The 21,133-nt window shown below is 44.3% G+C and overlaps 1 protein-coding gene and 1 long non-coding RNA gene across 2 annotated transcripts; both read left to right on the forward strand.

Annotated features, from left to right (window-relative positions):
• The first annotated feature begins 2,656 nt into the window (after positions 1-2,656).
• On the forward strand, positions 2,657-5,441 carry LOC136509290 (uncharacterized). The gene is made up of 4 exons (XR_010772305.1): positions 2,657-3,093; positions 4,022-4,169; positions 4,507-4,589; positions 5,212-5,441. It is a non-coding gene; the product is annotated as an uncharacterized lncRNA (long non-coding RNA).
• A 7,236-nt stretch (positions 5,442-12,677) lies between these two features.
• On the forward strand, positions 12,678-15,704 carry LOC136509056 (protein NRT1/ PTR FAMILY 2.9-like). Its single transcript, XM_066503856.1, has 2 exons — positions 12,678-12,785; positions 13,862-15,704. Exons 1-2 carry the CDS (start codon positions 12,770-12,772, stop codon positions 15,472-15,474), a joined length of 1,629 nt encoding a protein of 542 aa, XP_066359953.1. The 5' UTR covers positions 12,678-12,769; the 3' UTR covers positions 15,475-15,704.
• The last annotated feature ends 5,429 nt before the right edge of the window (positions 15,705-21,133 follow it).

Raw genomic sequence — 21,133 nt, forward strand, 5'->3', positions numbered from 1 at the left:
CCACCAAAGATGACCATGGTGTATTCAACATTTGGGAACTCATCCTGATCATTACCGCCATCCTTGCGTTTGTTGTTGTTCGGGTGGCCCCCTTTGATGTTTCCTTGTGGCCCTCCTCTGTGATCCGCTTCTTGTATGTATTGCAGTCCTTGGCGAGGTGGGTTACTACAAAGCCATAATTCTAGCTAGACTGTTCATGTTCATGTCGAACTTGTCTCAATTGCTCCGCTCCTGCTTGCCGCCTCCGCCTTTCTTGGTGTTGGCAACAAGGTCCCTTTTGCATTTGTGGTCCTTCTTGGACGAAGAAGGATCGACATTGTAATCGACACGGGGCTTGTACCTGCCATTGCTAACGTTGACGGCGTCTTCTCCATCGGTGTGCTCATAAGCGAGGTCAAACATCTGTCTGACAGTGATGTTCTTCTTCCGGCCTATGTCGCGGTTGAGCGTGTCGCTATTCACTACTGGAAACCACATTATCTCTGTGTGTTGAAAAACCGTCAAGGAAGCTAAAAAAACCACCAGGGAAGTAAATTATGTCAGGCAACCGACAGGCAAATCCTGTCAAGGATAACTTGACAGAGATATTCTTTTTACCTGTTTTCCGACAGAAAGATATCTCTGGCAGTTTTTTTTGACGGCAAGCTCACAGAAAAATTATGCGTCCTTGGGTTTAGCAATCCGTCAGGTTAAATGTTTTCCCGCCACGGAGTATTTTCTCTATGGGTTTGGTACAATGCTCTATCAGGTAGCCCTCGAGAAATGTATAGCTTTTTCTGTCGCTGCCACACTATTTCTTAGGTTGGCCTTCAAGGTCTTCGTAATTTTTTTTTGTCACAATAGAACCATCAAGAAAAACAAGTTGTTGATAGAAAATTGATGAACCGCTTCACGAGCCAGCGGGAGAGGCGTGGATCCTTGGGGGCCGGTCGACGGCGTGTAGGCAGGAGGTGGCGGTGGCGACGAGGACGCAGCCGACGGTGGCCAGGACGATGCACCCATGGGGAGCCGCCACGTTTGTGAGCATGGTTGGGGAGGAACGTGAGGGGGCGGCGGCGGACGATAGATTGGGAGAGAAGGGATTAGGGATAACATTCCTGGAAAAAAGGAACGATAAGGACCCGGCTTTTCCAGAGATTTTTGGCTTTGGAGGCGCGAACCATCAAAAAATAGTGCACGCGCAGCTAAATTTTGGCACCACTAATTACTCTGTGTCAAATTGCACAAAAATCGTAAAGCACACAGAAAAATTAATTTGATTATCATGTGAGCCAATTTTCCTTTGTGTTCCATCCGAACCTACAGGGATATTTCTTTTTCCCGTGAAGCAAGTGAATATCCGTCGTATCACACATGCATCAATCACTACCAGAAACTGGATATTTCGTGAGAGGGACGTTTTTTCGTGAGAGTGAAAAACAAACTCTCATGAAAATAATATTTTTATGAGAGTGATGTAAATCCCCGCCACGAAAACATATTTTCATGAGAGTGATTCGACACCGCCACGAAAGTTATGATTTTCGTGATAATAGACACTCACGAAAATTGTTTTCATGAGAGTGTTCCACGCACCGTCATGAAAATTGGTTGTTTTCGTGAGAGTATTTAAATACCCCCATGAAATTATTTATTTTCATGAGAGTAATCATTTTCATGAGAGTCAGATTCCACCCCCACGAAATATGGTTACATGTTCTTAGTACAAAAATAATTGCTTAAATACTAGAAATTCAAAAACATGAACAAAGGTTTTCTTCTTTTAATCGGTAGCGAAATTTGGTAACTAGTCTTTCTCCCTCATGCTAACTCCAAATACGGTGATTCTTTTTCCTAAATGTTTCTAAAATCGTGCTCTATCAATCTATTGTGTTCTTACAACTATTATTTTGGCTGTTTTTTCATGTGACTTTGTTTTATCAATTGAAAATTTGAATTCCAAAAAAACACAACTTCAAACAACATTTTGGAGTAGTAGATGATTTCAGCTAAAAAAGTCGTGAACATAAAAGTTGTACAACTCGTCAAGATCTATAACTTTTATTTTGGTCATTTCTTCATCCAATGAAATGATTGTAACATTGTTCACAAAATTTATATATCTCTCTTATACTTTATGAAACCATATGAGACATATGTAAAGTTTATGAACAATGTTACTATGACTTTATCGGATGCACAAATGACCAAAATAAGAGTTGTAGGTCTTGATGAGTTCTACAACTTTGTTGTTGATAACTTTTTTAGCTGAATTCATTTACTATTTCAAAATGTTTTTTGAAGTATTCATTTTTTAAAATTCAAATTTTAAATTGTTAAAACAAAGTCTTACGGAGAAATGACCAAAACAAAAATTGTAGATATTGATGATTTCTAAAATTTTGTAGTTGAGGAGTTTTTTATTTGAATTCACTTATAGTTTAAAAATTATGTCTTATTCTATTTAGAGTTCATAAAATTTTTGGAAGTGTAATTAATCCTATTACTATGCAGGCCAAAGCCCAATAGCAATGGCTTGGTCAGCCCATTTCTTTGGCCCGATGTATTGCAACCCTTGGATGATCCCCGGATGAATCAGAGCCGTTGGATCGAAAAGCAAAAGTATATACGAACCTCTTCATCCCTCCCAAACCCTAACCTCCTAATCTCCTGCTCTCGATCTCTTCTCCCTTTTCTCTCTCTCTTTTACTCAGGCATATACTGGTAGGTGACGGAGGTGGCACTCTCGCGGCCGTGCTTGACACGACGGCGGCGCGGGGTTGAGGCCTCCCTCGCGCGGCACGACCCCTCAGCGCGGAGAGCTGGGGAGCAGCGGCATCGCGTGCTCAGCTCTGGAGATGGTGCTCCCTCGAGCAGCGGCTCCGTACGGTGGCGGCGCCCCTTCCACTAGGACGACGACGATGAGCAGCCGGAGGACGGCGTGGGTCGAGGTCGGGGCATGACGACGGCTTGTGGCGCGGCACCGACGGGCGCAAGCGCAGGCGCACGTGCCGGATCCGCCGTAGCCTCGCGGGCTCCGTCGCAGCCTCTGAGCGAACGGCGCCTCCGCCGTACGCCAGGTCTTCGTCGGCCCCTGCGACAATGAAGCACAAGGTATGTCATCCCTTCCCTTTCCTTCCCTTCCTCCTGTGCAAAACGCACCAATTTCTGTTCGCTTGCAGATTCACTAGCTTGCAGCGACACCAATTTCTGCAGCTGCAAGTATCTATGTTTTTCTGAAGATTCATTTGTTTCCATTGAATCCTGGGAACTGTATGTATTTGCATAGTTGGGATTAGAGTAGGTTGAATAGTAGTCTCATGAGATGTGTACATGTACTCATTTCCTGGGATTTAGCCTAAACCATACGTAATTTGAGAGTAAGGAAAAACTTAAGCCTATATTACCTGACTCCATAGGATAAAAAGGATTACAAGGGATTTAGCCTGTGTTGGCCAGCGTCCGATGCATGAGTCCATGCGTAGACCATGAGTGTGTGTTGGGCAGGCCCAAGCAGAACACTCTTCTCCATAGGATAGAAAGGATTACATGCGAAAGTTGAAAAGTACAGTTATTTAATTAATTTGTTGAACAGACTGAAATATATTAATTTGAGAGTAAGGAAAAACTTAAGCCTATATTACTAGACTCTATGTTGTGTAAGCATATGTAGATCTATATCTCTATAGCTGTTGGTTTCTCGGCACTGCAAAGGATGCCATTGTAAATATACAATATTGATTTTTGCATGATGATGATCTAACTGATAATGAATCTCTATCATATCTATAACCTGTCTGTTACTGAGCTATTCCTCTTACTTAAAAAGTGGATTATCTGCACCTTTATATGATATATTGATTTGATTCATGAACTATAAATATGAACTGGTAGAGCCTTTGTGATTTCTGGTATTCTGCTGTGCATCTTTGGAGGGACTGGAAATGCACTTGTGCTTGTGCAAAAACTGTATTTCTTTACATATTTGATTTGGCACTAGCATGATAATGTCTTTTTTTACATATTTGATTTGGCACTTCAGTTGGACGCATATGCTGAGATGAAGTTTGGATCCAAAAGGGGTACAGGGCCTGGATCCGGGATTAGAGTAGGTTGAATAGTAATCTCAAGAGATGTGCTACAAGACGACAGAAACCTGAAGAACACTATCCTGGAAAAAAGATAGAAAGGTACTCATCCTTCATTTCTTCCATCTTATAAGCCCAGCCTGCAAAGAAAAAGTTCTTTTTTTTCCTAGATGAAGTATTCTGACTTTGTAGGCAATAGCTCTGACAACTGCAAGTCTTTACATGATTCGAATAGAAGATATAAAGGGCCTGTGTCTTCTCTGCAACTGCAAGTCTAAATCTAGTGTGTTGTGTGCTACTGCTAGCGCCTTCTGGAGATAGTTCATAGTATTCCGTTGTTTTTTCAGAAGTCACTGAATTCATGTTTTAGTTGCAGCCTTCTCTCCTATTAATTTCGAGGGTAAATTCTTATGCACTATCCTTTCCCAATTACTTGCAGTGTCTCAAGTTTTTTTGGTGATGAGATGGCTACTTTCCTTTTGTGTTATGGTGGACCACTGCAGTCCACTACGGAGTACCTTGGTAAAGATCTGTTCTTAACTTTTCTAATATTGTTCTTAGCTATGTAGTCTCTCTAAAGTTTGAATTCTGCAAGTTAACCAAACATGTAGTCTCATTTTTTTAAGTCCATAATTAATTTAGCTACTGTATAACATGCACTTCCTGATAATTTGAAGTTTGTTAAGAAATAAGAACATCAGGTTACTATGCTTTGAAGCTATATGTTGTTCTTGATTTTTTCCATATTCTAGCTCTTGATTTGGAATGATTAATTTATCAATTGTTTATGTTTACATATGTAGTTTGTCTCCAACTTTAAGCTTTGAACCAGCTAGTGATTGGGGGGAAGGCTCTCCTTTCATGATTGGTTTCCTTATCAAATAAATAACTAATGCATGTAGAGCTGTTTCTGTTTATTACATGCTGAAATACTCGATGTGTTGATTGAGTGATTTTTGTTCATACTTAGATTTCTAGAACAGCTGGTTGCTATCCATTTGAATTCAGTTTTGGTATTTGATTTTGTTGTCTTGGACCCTGTTTTTCATTAAAGGGAAAAAACTTCCTGCTACCATTCGGCTGTGGCAATGAATTTGAGATAAATCTACATTTTTAGAATTTTTTCTTATACTCTTCATTACAGCTCTGTGCAGGTTGGTTGTTAGATATGGGCACCACCAAAGTTATCGCCACCATCTGTTATGGCTAGGAATGAGACAGGATGTGCTGGAACTTTTGTTGGATTGCTTAGAAGTCTAGGACTATGAGCTTTTATTGTAATGGTTGGACAATTGTGTTGAAATCGGAATATATATATCTGTGTGTGTGTGTGTGTGTGTGTGTGTGTGTGTGTGTGTGTGTGTGTGTGTGTGTGTGTTGTATTGACATTTGGACCATATATGTGCAATTGGAATTTGGATTGAGATGCTCTTGTTGGGTAATTTTCATGGTGGTTGCTCTCAGGAAATAACTTGTTTTCGTGGTGGTGTTCTCATGAAAATATCAAACTCTCACGAAATCAATCTGTGATGGTGAACTCTCACGAAATAACCAAACTCTCATTAAATCCATTCGTGAAGGTGAACTCTCACGAAATAACCAAACTCTCATGAAATCCAATCGTGACGGTGAACTCTCACGAAATAACCTGACTCACGAAATCCATTCGTGACGGTGAGCTCTCACGAAATACCACAAAAAACTGTCATGAAAACACTGATGCAAATCTGGTGGCCACATTATTTTCATGAGGGTGGCCGTCACGGTGAACTCTCATGAAAAGAATCTGTGGCGGTGAACTCTCATGAAATTATGTATTCCGTGAGTCTAATATAGTGAGAGGTGATACGTGACGGTGTACCCTCACGCATTATTTTCGTGAGAGTAAAACCGTATTTCGTGACTGTTTTTCACTCTCATGAAATATAAGGATTCTGGTAGTGAATCAAATCTAGACAAAATTATTTTTTATATCTAAAACTTTCCAAAAATTATTTTGTTTTATAAAATAAAAACTTATAAATAAATAAATATTCCATCTATTACCTCCTACTATGATGTAATTTAATAGGTGATGGATCGAAATGACTGAACGGTCCATAGTCACTGTACCACATCAAAACCCATTATGAAAACAAATCGCGCCATCCATATATACATCCTCTATGAGACAATCTATGCACTACAAATCAAGTGAACCTCTCTTCAATTTGATGTAGTTTTGGTATTGCCTAAATTCACCCTCTAATATTGTGCCTTTCTAAGAAAAAGCTTATACTGCACTAAAATCCTTTTCCTTGCAGGAGGTGGCAAAAATCCTGCAAGGTATATTATGCTGCAAGGTTATACCGCATGCCCACCTGCGTGCGTCACGTCATACCCTCTGTTGAAGGACGCTCCTGATCACGTGAAGCTCATCATATCTGGAGGCCTGGCGTTCATCACCTTCGGCGTGTTCATGGGGCCGGTGTGTGCAAATCGGAGGAACGTATAAAATTGGCCATCCGGCTGGTTTCTTGTTCAGCTATTGCGGTCTTGACATTTAGCGTCGCATCTCAGCTCTCTGGACCAGCCTACATCGCTCTCACTGCACTTGCTGGAGTAGCTCTGAATTTGGTCATAATGCTGCTGCCGCTCTAGGTAGATCCAACCTTCATTCGCGGCCAACAAATCATACTTTTGGAAGCTCGTAGTAGCTCTATTGTGATTCTGAGCTTTTGGTGCTCTGGTCGGATGCGCTCTTATAATTCTGAACTTGTGGGTGCTGTGGTCTGATGCTGTTCGCATTCTACATTAATGTTACCAACTTGATCTCTTGGTCCTCCTATAATGAAATGGGTGTTTGTTCAAGTTAGGCCAACCTAGCTTATTAGCCCTATGCAATTATGTTAAGTCTCTGTTTGGTTGTCGTGGGCACCTTTTCCAGATTTTTGTTGTCTATTTCTCCTGATATTAATTTATGCTTATTTTATATACTACTAGATATATGCCTATATGCGTTGCATCAGGTCACAATTTTTTATTTTACGGCTTAGATGAATATATTAAGAAGTCCACAAATCTAATTACATATAGAATATAAAGCATGTTTCATGATCTTTATTTATCACACATATATCATGTAGATCTAGTTTATAGAAACCTAACAAAATTAGTTTCACATTTTTTAATTAATACTTGTGTGATTTGATAATACAAACATGACGTTCCCACTATTACTATTATTTGAGTCTTCACACCTCCCATGATTGGTTTTCAGGTACGAAGGTTCCAGGTACACAAAGTTCCAGGTACCAAGGTTGTGAGGAATAAGAGCACCCGCAATGTGAAGGAGCGGGGTCGCTCCTATCCTGGGCCTCATGATGACATGACTCGTCCTATTGTTTTACAACCGCAGCGTATCGAACCGGAGTCGCTCCTTAGCTGGGACCCACGCACCCAAAAAAAAGACAATCGTTTACTATGTGTGTCAGTGATATATTTTTTTATTGGGAAAGAGGCGGGTTCTATGTATGGGAGCCGCTCCTCCATCGAACCCAGCCTGCAGTGTATGGTACCCGGTGCTATGCTTACAATAAATGTATCGAACCGACAAAAACCCAACACTGCGGCTGCTCTAAGGTACGTAGAACGTGGATCGACAATTTTAAGTTCCAGAGGTTATACCTTTTCAGAATGATTGGTTTGAAGATTGGAATGTGATCCCTAAATAATTGGGATGATATGCCTGGAAGTAGCTATAAAATGAGGCTCATAATCTCGACATACTTATTTACTTAATTAATTAACTACTATTATTTGAAATTGCATGTACAACGTTAACGTTAACAGATTTGTTAAAGGAAAGCATGAATGTGCGTCTGGGCTGCAGGTCCATTTGAATTGACGGTCGCATTAGGACATGCCTTGCAGGCCCGTTTTACTTGTAGTCTCCCATCCAGACTCTACAGGCCCATATGGACACTTGTAGTCTCCCATCCAGACTGCAGGCCTATATGGACATGCCTTTGTCGCATGATCGAACCAGCACCGTGCCGCCGCCAGCGGCCGGCCCCAGCACCGCGCCGCGCCGCCGCCGGTGTCCGGCACCAGCGCCACGTCGCGCAGCTGCCGGCGCGTTCGGCCCCAGCACCTACTCACGCAGCCACCCAGCGTCGCGCCGCCGTCCAGCTGCTGAGCTGCATCACCAATCTTAGCAGCTTCGCCTCATATTCGGCTTATTCGGCTTATTTTTTCAGCTGAAACAGTATTTTTCTCTCACAACAATTCATCCAGAATAGAGTTTCAGCCAAGATTCAGAAAGCGAACGGGGCGCTATCTACATTCTCTCGACTGATCGCACGATTAATTTTACGGGGTCGAGTGTGGTGAACACAGGACGGACACGATCTCCTTTAGATTTCGCAGACGACACGGACTCCACATGAGGGGGGGGGGGGGGGGGGGGGTGGGGTGGGTTACACGATACTCTTAATTATTTTTTTTATTATTAAGCGTAGAGATAGAGAAGAGATACCATGACTAACCCATAAGGAATATTGATTTTGGAAGCTTCTTCTGTTTTCTATCTATGTATTACAAAATCAGAAATAAACGTTGTAAAGGATGCACTTTTTTTTTTGAGGAAAAGGATGCACTTTGTTGAAACCTGTAAAATCAAGCCTTCTTGGAATGCCACACGGTGCCTAGGCCGGTGGGCCAAGGAGAGCCCATCATCTACTGCTGTGGCCCATATATCATTCAACGCAGCCTCCTAAGGAAGCTTCTAAGAAAAATTTCATTTCATCTCCCTCAACTGTTGCATAAGTTTGATTTTACCTCCCTTAATTAGAAAATCGGTTTTTTAGACTCCTACAACTATTTGAAAGCGTTAAATTTACCTATCTTAGCGGTTTTGAGAGTGATTTTGGCTGATGTAGCACCAAATCAACCACGAGAAAGGTAAATCTAACTTCTATGATAGTTCAGAGAGGTCAATTAAATTTTATAAACTAAAATAAATATGCTTTTAAAAAATACTACAAATCTGATTTATTATTAGAAAGTTCATAGAAATTTGTTTAAACTCAGAAATACGTAAAATCTTGCTCTACCTTTTTGTTTCTTACTTAGAATTATTTCAATTTTATATAGTCTTCTAAAATTATCCCTCCTCCAGGCTCTAGCTCCTTAAGGGTTGGAGGTAACACGATTTGCGCCGTCATTTGCGGAGTGTGTCTCTTGAGTAGGTATGAAACCCCTGTTTTCATAGCACATCTTGAGGAGCTCCATGAAATCCGATCCACAGATTTAGCCTTCAGATCCAAGTTTTTGGTGGTTCCAGATTTTATGAAGCTAGACCGTTTGGGTACAAATTTGTCGAATAGAGCTGTTTTTTACATATATATAATCTGACGCTATTGGAGCTCTCACAAACAAGCCTATAAATACAAATACTTTGGTAAATTACAACTTGGCCCAATTTCCTTGGGATCTCCTAATTTACCGTCCACACACACGTGTACGTACGTTCAAGAGTTGGAGTCGATTGGTGACGATAAATTGAAACCCCGGTGTCCGGTGAAACCCTTGCCGCATGCACTGATCGATAGATCCCATTGATCCATCGCGAGGCCAAAGCCAAACCTAGAGGGCCATGGCCTCTTTCTCGTCCTCCGGCACGGCAGCCGGCACCGGCAGCATGGCAGTGTTGTCCGAGGAGGGGGCGGCGGCAATGGCAGTGCATCGAGGTACCTTATAACTTATGCCAAAACTTAGAAACACAAAAGTTATTAAGGCCCCGTTCGCGTGCCCTTAAACCCGGCTTCATCCACTTCTTTTTTCATCCGGAACAGTGTTTTTTCCTCTCACAGATTTATCCAGATTCCTCCAAAATTCCTCCAAGCGAACAGGATCTAAACACAAAGAACGAATTAACTTGTACCAAAACTTAGAAATATAAAAGTTATGAAACACAACTTATATACAAAAAGTTGTCAAACACAAATTATATACATAAGTTATTCTATACAATCTGTACATTAGTTATTCTATACAACTTATGTACATAAGTTATTTTATACAATTTAGATATATAAATTAATATTATAACATACTAGCAGATATATTGGTAGCATACATAAAAGAAAAATCGATCGATTACTATAAAAAGAAAAAAAAAGAAAAAGAAAAAAAATTTAAAATAGCAGTGTAGTACATTATTAATTAATTAATTAATTAATATAACAAACGTTCACGTATAATAGTGCTAGTGTTAGGACCCGTTTGGCTGGCTGCGGGCGGCTCCGGCTCCTGCGCCGAAATCACTGTTCATCTATACGTATTTCACTGTTCATCAAAGCTCCTTTTCTCTCTCCTCCCCTCCCCACTCACAGACGCGGTCGCAGCAGCCGGAGCCAGAAATTCGAGCTCCGCTGGCTCCAGCTCCCGCAGCCTCCTGTCGGCCGCCCAGCGGCCGACACCCTGCTACAGTGTCGGAGCCGGAGCCGACAGGAGCCTGGCCAAACGGTTCCTTAGTCTACAGCAGCCACAACCAAAAAGTGCTAGAAAATAAAAGGAAAAGAAGTCGTGGGAATAGGACTGGGCACGGACGCACTGTAAAAATAAAAAGGGAGTGAATTTAGATGCAACGCTTGTTCAGTTGGCTGGTTCGTATCGTTGCTGGTTGGTGAAGAAGTACTGCTGGCTGATTTGTGTGAGAGAAAAATACTATTCTGACTGAAAATTTACGATCGTTTACAACACGCCACAGCCAAACAAACAAGCTGGTGGCAGACTGGCAGACGTAGCAGCGGTTAGATCATTTGCCAGAATAAAAATGGATGAATGTCCGCTAAAATGGAATTAGGCTGTATGTATCATGATCACGGGTCGTCCTTCTCTCTGATCTGTCTCGACAAAAAAGAATAGAAAAGATTGCGTGCAATTTTCTCTTTGGATTTGAGCCCGTGTTTAGTTAGTGAAAAGTTGAAAATTTGGCTACCGTAGTAATTTCGTTTTTATTTGGCAATTAATATTTAATCATGGACTAATTAGGCTCAAAACGTTCGTTTCGTAATTTCCAACCAAACTGTGCAATTAGTTTTTTTTTCGTCTATATTTATTACTCCATACACGTATCGCAAGATTCGATGTGATGGATACTGTAATACTTTTTGAAAAAACTTTTCGCGAACTAAGAGCTCAGTTATCTGTGATCTGATGATCCACACGCGCGCTAATAAAAACAAAATCTATATACGGAGGAAAGTAGAGTGCCTAACTACAGTTCTTTATTACTAGTTTACTAGCTAGTTTATGATTTGGTTTGGAGGGCGGGAACAGGCGTGCCTAGTTCATCATTAACGACAGAGTGGCAGAGATTGGTAGGATAGGGCTAGGAGGAGGGTGCAAAATAAAGGCGCGTGTGTGTGTGGCTGCTAGAGATATTTCTGCCACTTTCGCTATCGGTCCAGCTTATTAATTATGGTACAATATTTTTTATCATAGTAAATCAACATCATCAGTCGATTTATCAGCCGTAGAAACTCTCGTATGCTACGCTGGTGCAACGAACTAACGTATCCTGCAACCTGAACCTGCACGCAATACAGGCCCGCTTGACGATCAATACATACGGCGTGTTCGCTGGTTGGTGCTGGTGCTGGTTTGGGCTGGCTGGTGTTGGTTTTTTGTGAGAGAAAAATACTATTGGCTGATTGAATAAGCCTGGCTGAAACCAACAAACGAACATGTGATATGGACAGGCAGGTAGACACACCACTAAACTAGTACTCCCTCAGCTCCGGCTTAAATACAAGATACCCTAGCAAGAGTTCTGTTAGTTTGGTGAGACTATTTTTTTTCTTTACGAATTAGGTAGTTTGGTTATCAACTTATTACTTAATTTTGTAGTGAAAAGATATGTATCAACCTTTGAGTATTCGGACTCTATGGAACAGTTCCGATGAACATCACTCACTTCAGTTATAGGATTCCAGAAGATGGTCTAGAATTGGGTCAATCACGTTTATTATTTTTGCAAGTTGACGATAGAGTGGGTGTACCAGCCAAAACTCATGTACGTATGATTGTACTGTTGATATATATATATATACACACACATCGTAGTTTGGTTGTACCTTCCTCATGTGTCAATTGTGATGCAGTACCTAGTTGTTCAAATCTATTTTTGCCGCCGCCCTGTTTCTTGTCGCTTTCTGCGGCGTCTCTGTACTACTGTAGTATACGTATACGTTTGGCGTGTACTAGGTAGGTACTGATCCGGGGCTGGGCTCGCCCACTTGCTTATTTATACGTACGGCCGACCCGGTGGCTCCTCCTCGCTCTCCTCAGACCACCTTATTTTTTTCAAGCTCGCTCGCTCAAAACAAACCACCAGCAGAGCAGACCAGCTACTACCTTAGGAGATCCATCCATCCATCCATGAGCAGCGTTTGAGCATTTAGCAGCAGCAGCAGCTCTAGCTAGCCTGCCCGTCGTCGTCGTCGTCGTCCTCGATCCCAGCACGACAGCCGACGATCATGGAAGCAGCCGACGATCAGCGGCCGCAGCCGCAGCTGGAGATGCCGCAGCACGACAAGGCGCCCACATTCGCCGCCGCCGAGGAGACGGCGACCACCACCACCACCACCAAGACGAAGCAGCTCTCCGATGAATCCGACGCGGGCGAGCCAGAGGAGAACTACCGCGGATGGAAGTCCATGCCCTACGTCATAGGTGAGCTCACCACTCCTATATATATATACACACACACGTCCTCCGTCCTCACCACCATGTAGAAGCAGCCCTACGTCAAACAGGCTTTCCAAAACGCTAGCTGACGTGAAGCCTAAAACGATTAATTAAAAAAACTGAGAAGTCAGATAGTGCTACCTTTGTCAGAGAATTTTTTTGAGAAGCGTGCTAGTTTAGCTCTTGCTATCTCGCTAGCGCCGTGAATTTTTGGTTTCTCTTTCTTCGTGATTGGCCAGCTGCTCCTCCTAGCTAGCAGGCAGGACAACCGTGGGGACGCCCTTAGCATGCACATGCACAAGCACAACCACGCCATTTTCTTTCACTCACCACCATGTAGATCGAATTATAGATGTACCGCCCTATTCGTTTGGGTTTATTTAGCTTATAAGCCATGATTGAAAGTACTATTAACTAATTTGGTGTGAAAGAAAAATATTATTCATTGATTAATAAACTATAATTTATAAACCAAATACGACGGAGCAAACAGGCCGGCAGCAGTCACGTACACCACCGAGACACCAACCAGTGAAATGAAATGAAAAGCTAATAAAGCAGCTCCTGTGCACTGTTTCGACTTCGTCACTTGGGTCCTGTTTAGTTCCACTTCGTTTTGCCAAATTTTTCAAGATTCCCCGTCACATCGAATCTTTGGACGCATGCATGAAGCATTAAATATAAATAAAAAATAAAACTAATTACACAGCTTAGACGAAATCCACGAGACGAATCTTTTAAGCCTAATTAGACTATGATTGGACACTAATTGCCAAATAACAATGAAAATGCTACGGTGTTCATTTTGCAAAAAATTTAGCATCTAAACTGGGCCTTTGGATCGATCTGTGTGTGGATGTGTGCACACAATAGAAAAGCCAATAACTGCGTGCCTACGTGGCAACCAGCAGGCTGCATACATGCATGAGCATCACTCGCTCCCTCTCGATCGAGCAATCATTCATTCATTCATTTTGATGAGCTAAAAGATCCATGAACGGAAAGAACTGCAAGCGCATGCAATGGCTAATCGTAACCGGTCATGATTCATGGGCATGCAGGGAACGAGACGTGCGAGAAGCTGGGCACCATCGGCACCACGGCCAACCTGCTGGTGTACCTCACCACCGTCTACGGCATGACGGGCGCCAGCGCCGCCACCTTGCTCAGCCTCTGGTCGGGCACCGTCAGCATGGCGCCGCTCCTGGGCGCCTTCCTCAGCGACAGCTACCTGGGCCGCTACACCACCATCGCGCTCGCCTCCATCGCCTCCTTCCTCGGCATGATCATCCTCACCCTCACCGCCGCCGTGCCGTCCCTCCACCCCGCGGCTCATCCCAAACCCACCACCAGGCCGTCGTCGCTCCAGATGGCCGTGCTCCTCGCCTCCTTCGCGCTGCTCGCCGTGGGCGCCGGCGGCATACGCCCCTGCAACCTGGCCTTCGGCGCAGACCAGTTCGACCCGCGCACCCCCGCGGGCCGCCGGGGCATCAACAGCTTCTTCAACTGGTACTACTTCACCTTCACCATCGCCATGATGATCTCCGCCACCGTCATCATCTACCTTCAGAGCAACGTCAACTGGGCGCTGGGGCTCGCCGTGCCGGCCACGCTCATGGGCCTCTCCTGCGCGCTCTTCTTCATGGGCACGCGACTCTACGTCCGCGTCCGGCCCGAAGGCAGCCCCTTCACCAGCTTCGCACAGGTCCTCGTCGCCGCCGTGCACAAGCGCCGTCTCCCCGCACCTTCGCCCGCCGACCTCTACGACCCGCCACACCGCAGCAGCCTCGTCTCCAAGATCGCGTACACCGACCAGTTCCTCTGCCTCGACAAGGCCGCCGTGCGCACCCCTGACGACGACGCCGACAACCCCATCAACCCGTGGCGCCTCTGCACGCTGCAGCAGGTGGAGGAGGTCAAGTGCCTGGCGCGCCTGTTCCCCGTCTGGTCCTCCGGCATCGTCTACTACATCGTGCTCACCAACCTCGGCAACTACAACGTGCTCCAGGCCATGCAGACCGACCGCCACGTCGGACGCGGCAGCTTCCAGATCCCCGCGGGCTCCTTCGTCGTCTTCAACATGCTGGCGCTCACCCTGTGGCTCCCCTTCTACGACGGCGTGCTCGTGCCAGCCATGCAGCGCCTCACCAAGCGCGAGGGCGGCATCACCCAGCTGCAGCGGATCGGCGTCGGGATCGTCCTCTCCATCGTCACCATGCTTGTCGCTGCCGCCGTCGAGAGACACCGCCGCAGGGTCGGCGACAGCACCTCCTGCTTCCTGCTCGTGCCACAGCAGATGCTGGCCGGCCTCTCCGAGGCGTTCGCCATCATCGGACAGATCGACTTCTACTACAAGCAGTTCCCGGAGAACATGCGCAGCGTCGCGGGGGCGCTGCTCTCCCTGGGCTTCGCCATAGCCAGCTACGCCAGCGGGCTCATGGTCAGCGTCGTGCACCGGACCACGGGCGGCCGCGACGGACGCCCCGACTGGCTGGCGCAGGACCTCAACCAGGGACGCGTCGACCTCTACTACCTGCTCATCGCCGCCATGGCGGCCGTCAACCTCGTCTACTACGTCGTCTGCGCGCGCTGGTACAGGTTCAAGAAGCCGGCAGCCGCCGACGCCGACGTGGAGCTGGAGCTGGAGGGAAAGGCCGCAGCGCCTCCTGTCTGAACGCTGTGGACGAAGAGCTATTTTCTTTTCCTTTTTCCTCATCGACCAAAAGAAAAGGACGAACTTGCCGTGCAGTGCAGGGTATGAAGAAAAATAGAACTGTAGTAAAGAGTACTAGTATAGGTAGAAATAGATGTATTATTAAAGGCCACAAGTGAGGGAGAGGGCCGGGACAGTAATGTTATAGAAGATGTATTATTGGTTGATGACGTACTCCTCCATTCATGATATCAACATGACTGGCATCCATCTCAATTTTGGAGACTGACAGCAGTTAATTAATAAACACAAGGAGATAACAGAGCATGTTATAGCAGGTGCAGAGCAATCACCCATTCACAAGGCTCAGAACAGAACAGAGCTCCATTCACAGAAAACGCTGACAACTGTAGCGATGAGTAGCTAAAGACAGGCAGGCTCCAAGTATCTTCAACTCATCGATGAGACCAAGGCAACTGGAAGCAACAGTAACAACAACTGATTTGAACCATGTCATCCCGTTCCAAGCCCTGCTCTACCTGGACTGGAACCCGGGCTTCTCCATTGTAACATCCTCAGAGTTTCAGTAGACGAATTTCAGTTGACACAAACATTTAAAACTGGAGTCTTCAAATGGGATGTAAATAAAGATGCGGGTAGCAGAAACACACCACACTTTATTGCCGAATTAACTTAAGAATCTTCAGCAAGCTACAACACTAAACATACATCAACGTAAGAGCAGAGTACAAGGTCGCCTCAGGGAGCTGGTGCTAATTGCCAGAATGATTGCGCCTGCGACATCATGCTGCTATGGTTAATGAAGCGGCACGGCAGAATGACTGCTCAATCATGCTCGGTTGAATTATGCAGACAGTAGCACCTGGGATAACTGATGGTCATTTTCAATGCTCCATCATGTAATAAATGAATGCTAGGTATACTCACTGTTTTGAGCCTTATTCAATATTTCTTATGCGAGCTCAACAACAAGAGCTGATGCTCCACCTCCGCCGTTACAGACACCAGCAACCCCGATCTTGTCTTGCCACCCTTCTCCCTAAGAACCTGTTAAAAAGAAACAAGGACTATGAGGAACGACCACCATATGTGCAATGTCCCAAAATGATGGCAACAGACGATACCAAATATGGTAGCATGACGGTAGCCCCAAACACCTCGATAGGTTAGTATAACGTATCTAGGTGTTGATAGAATAGAACGCATCATCATTTCAACCTTAGTAGCCCAGAGCGTCCCAATAGACTAGTATAACCGTATCAGGATGCAACTCCGAAGCAAATTGCAGAGAAATCTAGGAGTAAGTAGCCCCTGAGTACCTCGATGAGTTAGTATAACGTATCGAGGCGCTTAAGAAGCCAAGGGGAAAAACTATAGAAAATAAGAATCTAGCCCTCGAGTGACTCGAAGAGGTACCCTTCGAGATTTTCAGGTGATGGAATTTTATTCATATGAAGGAAAATTTTGCTGAATCTAAAAAGAACGATTATAAAATGAAATTAGGCATGTAAATGACATAACTGGAGTTCATCTATCGTCTGCTACCTGTGACTCGCCCGGAGTCGCGGGGTTAAAACCGTGACAAGCATTGTTGTTCTTCGAGTGTCACAGTGCGTGTCTCCGGTGGCTCAGGTAGACTCAAGAGCACAAGAATCACAGAGTGTACGCAACGGTTTATCCTGGTTCGGACTATGGGCGCCCTACGTCCAGCAGTTGATGATCCTTATACTCAAGAGCACCCAAAATCTGAGGGGTTATAACAGAGTGTAAGACACAAAAAAGAGAGATTTGGTAGGGGATCACTCGACGCTGATCCTAGGAAAGCCTCGCCGCTAGTGGTTCCTTCCCCCTCGTCAGAGAGGCGGAAGACGATGGAGGCAGCGGAGGAGCTCTCGGTGCCCCTCTCTGGGTTGCTCTGCTCTCGATGCAGAGCCTGAGCTGAACGGTGAGGACTCGAATGATCTACTAGGAATCGTCCCCCCTCTTAAGATCTGATCTCCCCTTATATATCGAGGTAGGTCGGGTACATGGCGGTTTGGGGGAGTTGAGCCTATGGTCTACATGCACTGGAATCTAGGAGGGTCTTGTAGCGGCGTCGTGTGGACCATGGCAGTGTCATGGAGCCAAAAAAGCTCTGGGAGTCGTCCGGCTGCTCTGTCCTGACACGCTGTGTCAGGCTGTGTCGGCTTGGACCGGCCTCCACCAGGTGCACCTTCTAGAGGCTTCTTGGTGGCGAAGGCGGCCAGCTTGAGGGGCTGACGCGTGGGCTCGGATGCCCCCGAGCCTGTGAAGCCAGCGGAGGAGTTTGTCTTCTTGCATCATGCCCCGTGCGTGACCTTATCGGAGGAGCGGTTGACAAAGCTGTGCCTGCGGGGCAGCGCTGGGGAGCCCCCGAGCCTTAACTGGCGTCGTAGACTAGGAAGGAGCGAAGGATTGGGTCCAGGCTTTCGTTGACCTGGTGCCTGAGGCTCGGGCGAGCCCCCGAGTCCTGAACAAAGGCGGCGGCCGTGCTCGGGCTCAGCCTGATTCCTTCGTTGGAGGGTACGCGCGAGCATGCCCGATGGGGATGTTCCCACAGGCGATCCTAGAAGGGTCGGTCAGGGGACTCTTGGTCGGGAACTGTGACAGAACCGCCCAATTTATATAAGATCAAGTACGGTTGTCCCCGCTAACACGCTGACACACCCATACTTTCACTCATATAAACCCGGTAGTCCGCCGAGTGTCCCGAAAGACCTCGGTAAATCAACATCACAACCAAGATCGCGTGATTAAGCAAATACACATCACATACATCGGGTTGCAGCGGAAATAATATTACAAAGGGGTTAACAAATAATAGTACAAGTTTGGGTTTCAAAACCGCTTAGTGAAAACAACATAGCTTTCAAATGATTACATTAATATAAGTTCCAAATATATTGCTAGCATAGTGACATCATCCGACAAAAGCATATAGATGAGAAGTAAGTATAGAATCACCGAGCCCACCGGTGGTTAGCCACCATCATCAACAGGTTGAGAACATCACCTGCAACAAGGTGGGATAAACCCTGAGTACTCGAATGTACTCAGCCAGACTTACCCGTCGTAAACTAGAAATAAAGTGACACCAAGGATTATGCAAGGCTTTCTTTAGTGGGCTAGCTGACTTATTTGCGAAAAGCATAAGCTATCATGAAGAAATCATTTTAAGTACTTTGCATCATCTTTATTATGACCTATCCATCTAGGTAAGCACCTGTACTATAGCAATCACTTGATTAACCAATAACATCCAGTTACCAATTTAGATTTAGCATATCCCATACCATCCATATAACCATCATTGTTCCATAATAATTACTACGATGAAGTAACTCGAGTCAAGTGCTCACTATCCAGGAGCGATGGTGATTCGAATCGATTCCTAACCAGCTGGTGATTTATTCCTTACACAAACCTCACTCACCCGCTAAAGTAAGATATTGATCACCGAGTCAACTTTCCAGGAATCTCGAGTTTGCCAGGAACCACATGTACCCGGGGGCCGACCGACTGCACTTTGGTCTTATCATCTCGCCCCCGTGTCCTACCACACCTGCTCCGGCACAGTGCGCTGCGGGCAATCTACTCGGTCCGAAAAATCTCCCAGCTTCGCGGTCGGAAGGTACTTTATCCGGCCAGCTAAATGTAAGGCATGCGTTCAACATGACTCGAGGCCCAACAACGGTCGGTCCTTAATCGACACAGACGGAAACTAACAGCACCCCAGAACCCTGTCTGGTTGCCTCCAACTTTTTCCGTCCGGTCTCCAATTATCCATCACACATGGTTAATTCCAGGATATCATTCTTTCCATAGCTAAATTCTTCCAGTAACCACCTATAAATGTAGGTGACCGGATATCACCGATCGCTACCGGTCTAAGCAAGGCTAAGCAGTTATTCGATCCTGACCTAACAGGGTAAAAAGGTAATAAGGTAGACAAGGATAGTAATAAATGCATCAACGGTTTCAATCAACTCCTACAACTTAATGCAACAATATATAACTCATATATAGAAAGAATTACTTTTATAAATTAGGAGACTTATAATGCTCCGGGGCTTGCCTGGGATCCGCCACAGTCAGTTCAGTTAGCTTGCACCATCCTGGTGACATCTCAGATCCTAGCAAGCGCTTAGTCCTTCCATCTTCGGGATAGATCCATCAAACACCGTCATCGGGTTTGGCTCCAACATCACGTCATTCACGTGGTTCATCTAGCGTACCTAGATGAGATGTAATATGCAAGTGCATAAATATGAAGAATAGTACCATGAGACACATCACAAAATAGCAAGCAAGACAAGCATAGTTTACACTAACACACTTAAGTACTTTGCGATGCTTAACTTAAACATCACACAATCTATCATGCTAAGATGGCAAAGAAGACGACAATACCAATCATGACACAAGTTTCCCAAGATCTCAAGTGCTCTAACTCAGTCATCATTCAAGGTATACGTCACACTTAACAATATACAAGCAAGCACTATAATTGGAATCTGCCAATTTCTGGACATGCAAACAACAGCTACAAGATTTAGCTATAACTGGAGTTACACAAATCCAAATGACTTGAAAGAAGACATTATGGAAAGCTTATGAAATTTTCTACAATTCATCTTTAATCATCTTAGCATGATTCTCAAGTTAACTAAGTCAAATATATCCATTTACAGAAACTGGTCCACAATTGACAGAAAACAGCCATTTCTGAAACCCAACTTTAAACAGCTGTAACTCTTAAACTACTTGGCCAAATGACACCAAATTTTAATAGAAGCTAGATACATGAATTATCTACAACTTTTGTATAAACAAGTTTCACAACAAAGCACATTATCATGAAGAACTTTGCTAAGTTCCCAGATCTGTCCAAAAACTACATTGGCAAGAAAATAAATATTAACTTATGTTGCAAACACATAATTAGGCAAAACCAACTTTACCAACATTTCCCACATGACTAAAGAACACCAGAAAACCTAGTGTCCATGGCCAATTAAATTCTTTTAATGCATTTCTTAATTTATTTTATATAACAGGGTGACTTAATGAACATATACCAAAAGTATACAATAAATTCTACAAAAATTACAGTGGCTCACATATCCTATCAATAGTCTACTGTACAAATTTCACTCCATTTGGATATGTATAGCAACCTCTATGAAAAAGACAAGTTGCTAAAGCAAGAATTCATGTGAGAGCAAGATAAACCAATAACTCACTCATACTTCATCCAATACTCATGAAATTTTTACCACACATCAACTATCACACGAGTAGCATGCCACAAAAATTTCACTTCATTTGGAGCCCTAGATCTACAGTTATGAAAAAGACAAATACAACTAGAATTAAAAACCTAGAGGCATAAATCTATTTTTACAGCTAAAACTTTAAAGTAAAACATGTAATATTATAGATCTAGTGCATAGAGAATTTCACAAGGATTCCAAAAAGTCCACATTTACTATTTTACGAATTTTCTACGATTTACTATGAATTTCCAAAGTTCCTGCAAAATAATTACAAACCAGTCCTTATGGCACTATTCACATGAGTCACTGACTCTTCACATAACCCCCTGGAAAAGCTCCTATTTGCGCGGCGCTCCTTCTTCTTC

The sequence above is a fragment of the Miscanthus floridulus genome, chromosome 15 (genome assembly GCF_019320115.1).
Source record: "Miscanthus floridulus cultivar M001 chromosome 15, ASM1932011v1, whole genome shotgun sequence".
In the NCBI taxonomy this organism is placed as follows: Eukaryota; Viridiplantae; Streptophyta; class Magnoliopsida; order Poales; family Poaceae; genus Miscanthus; species Miscanthus floridulus.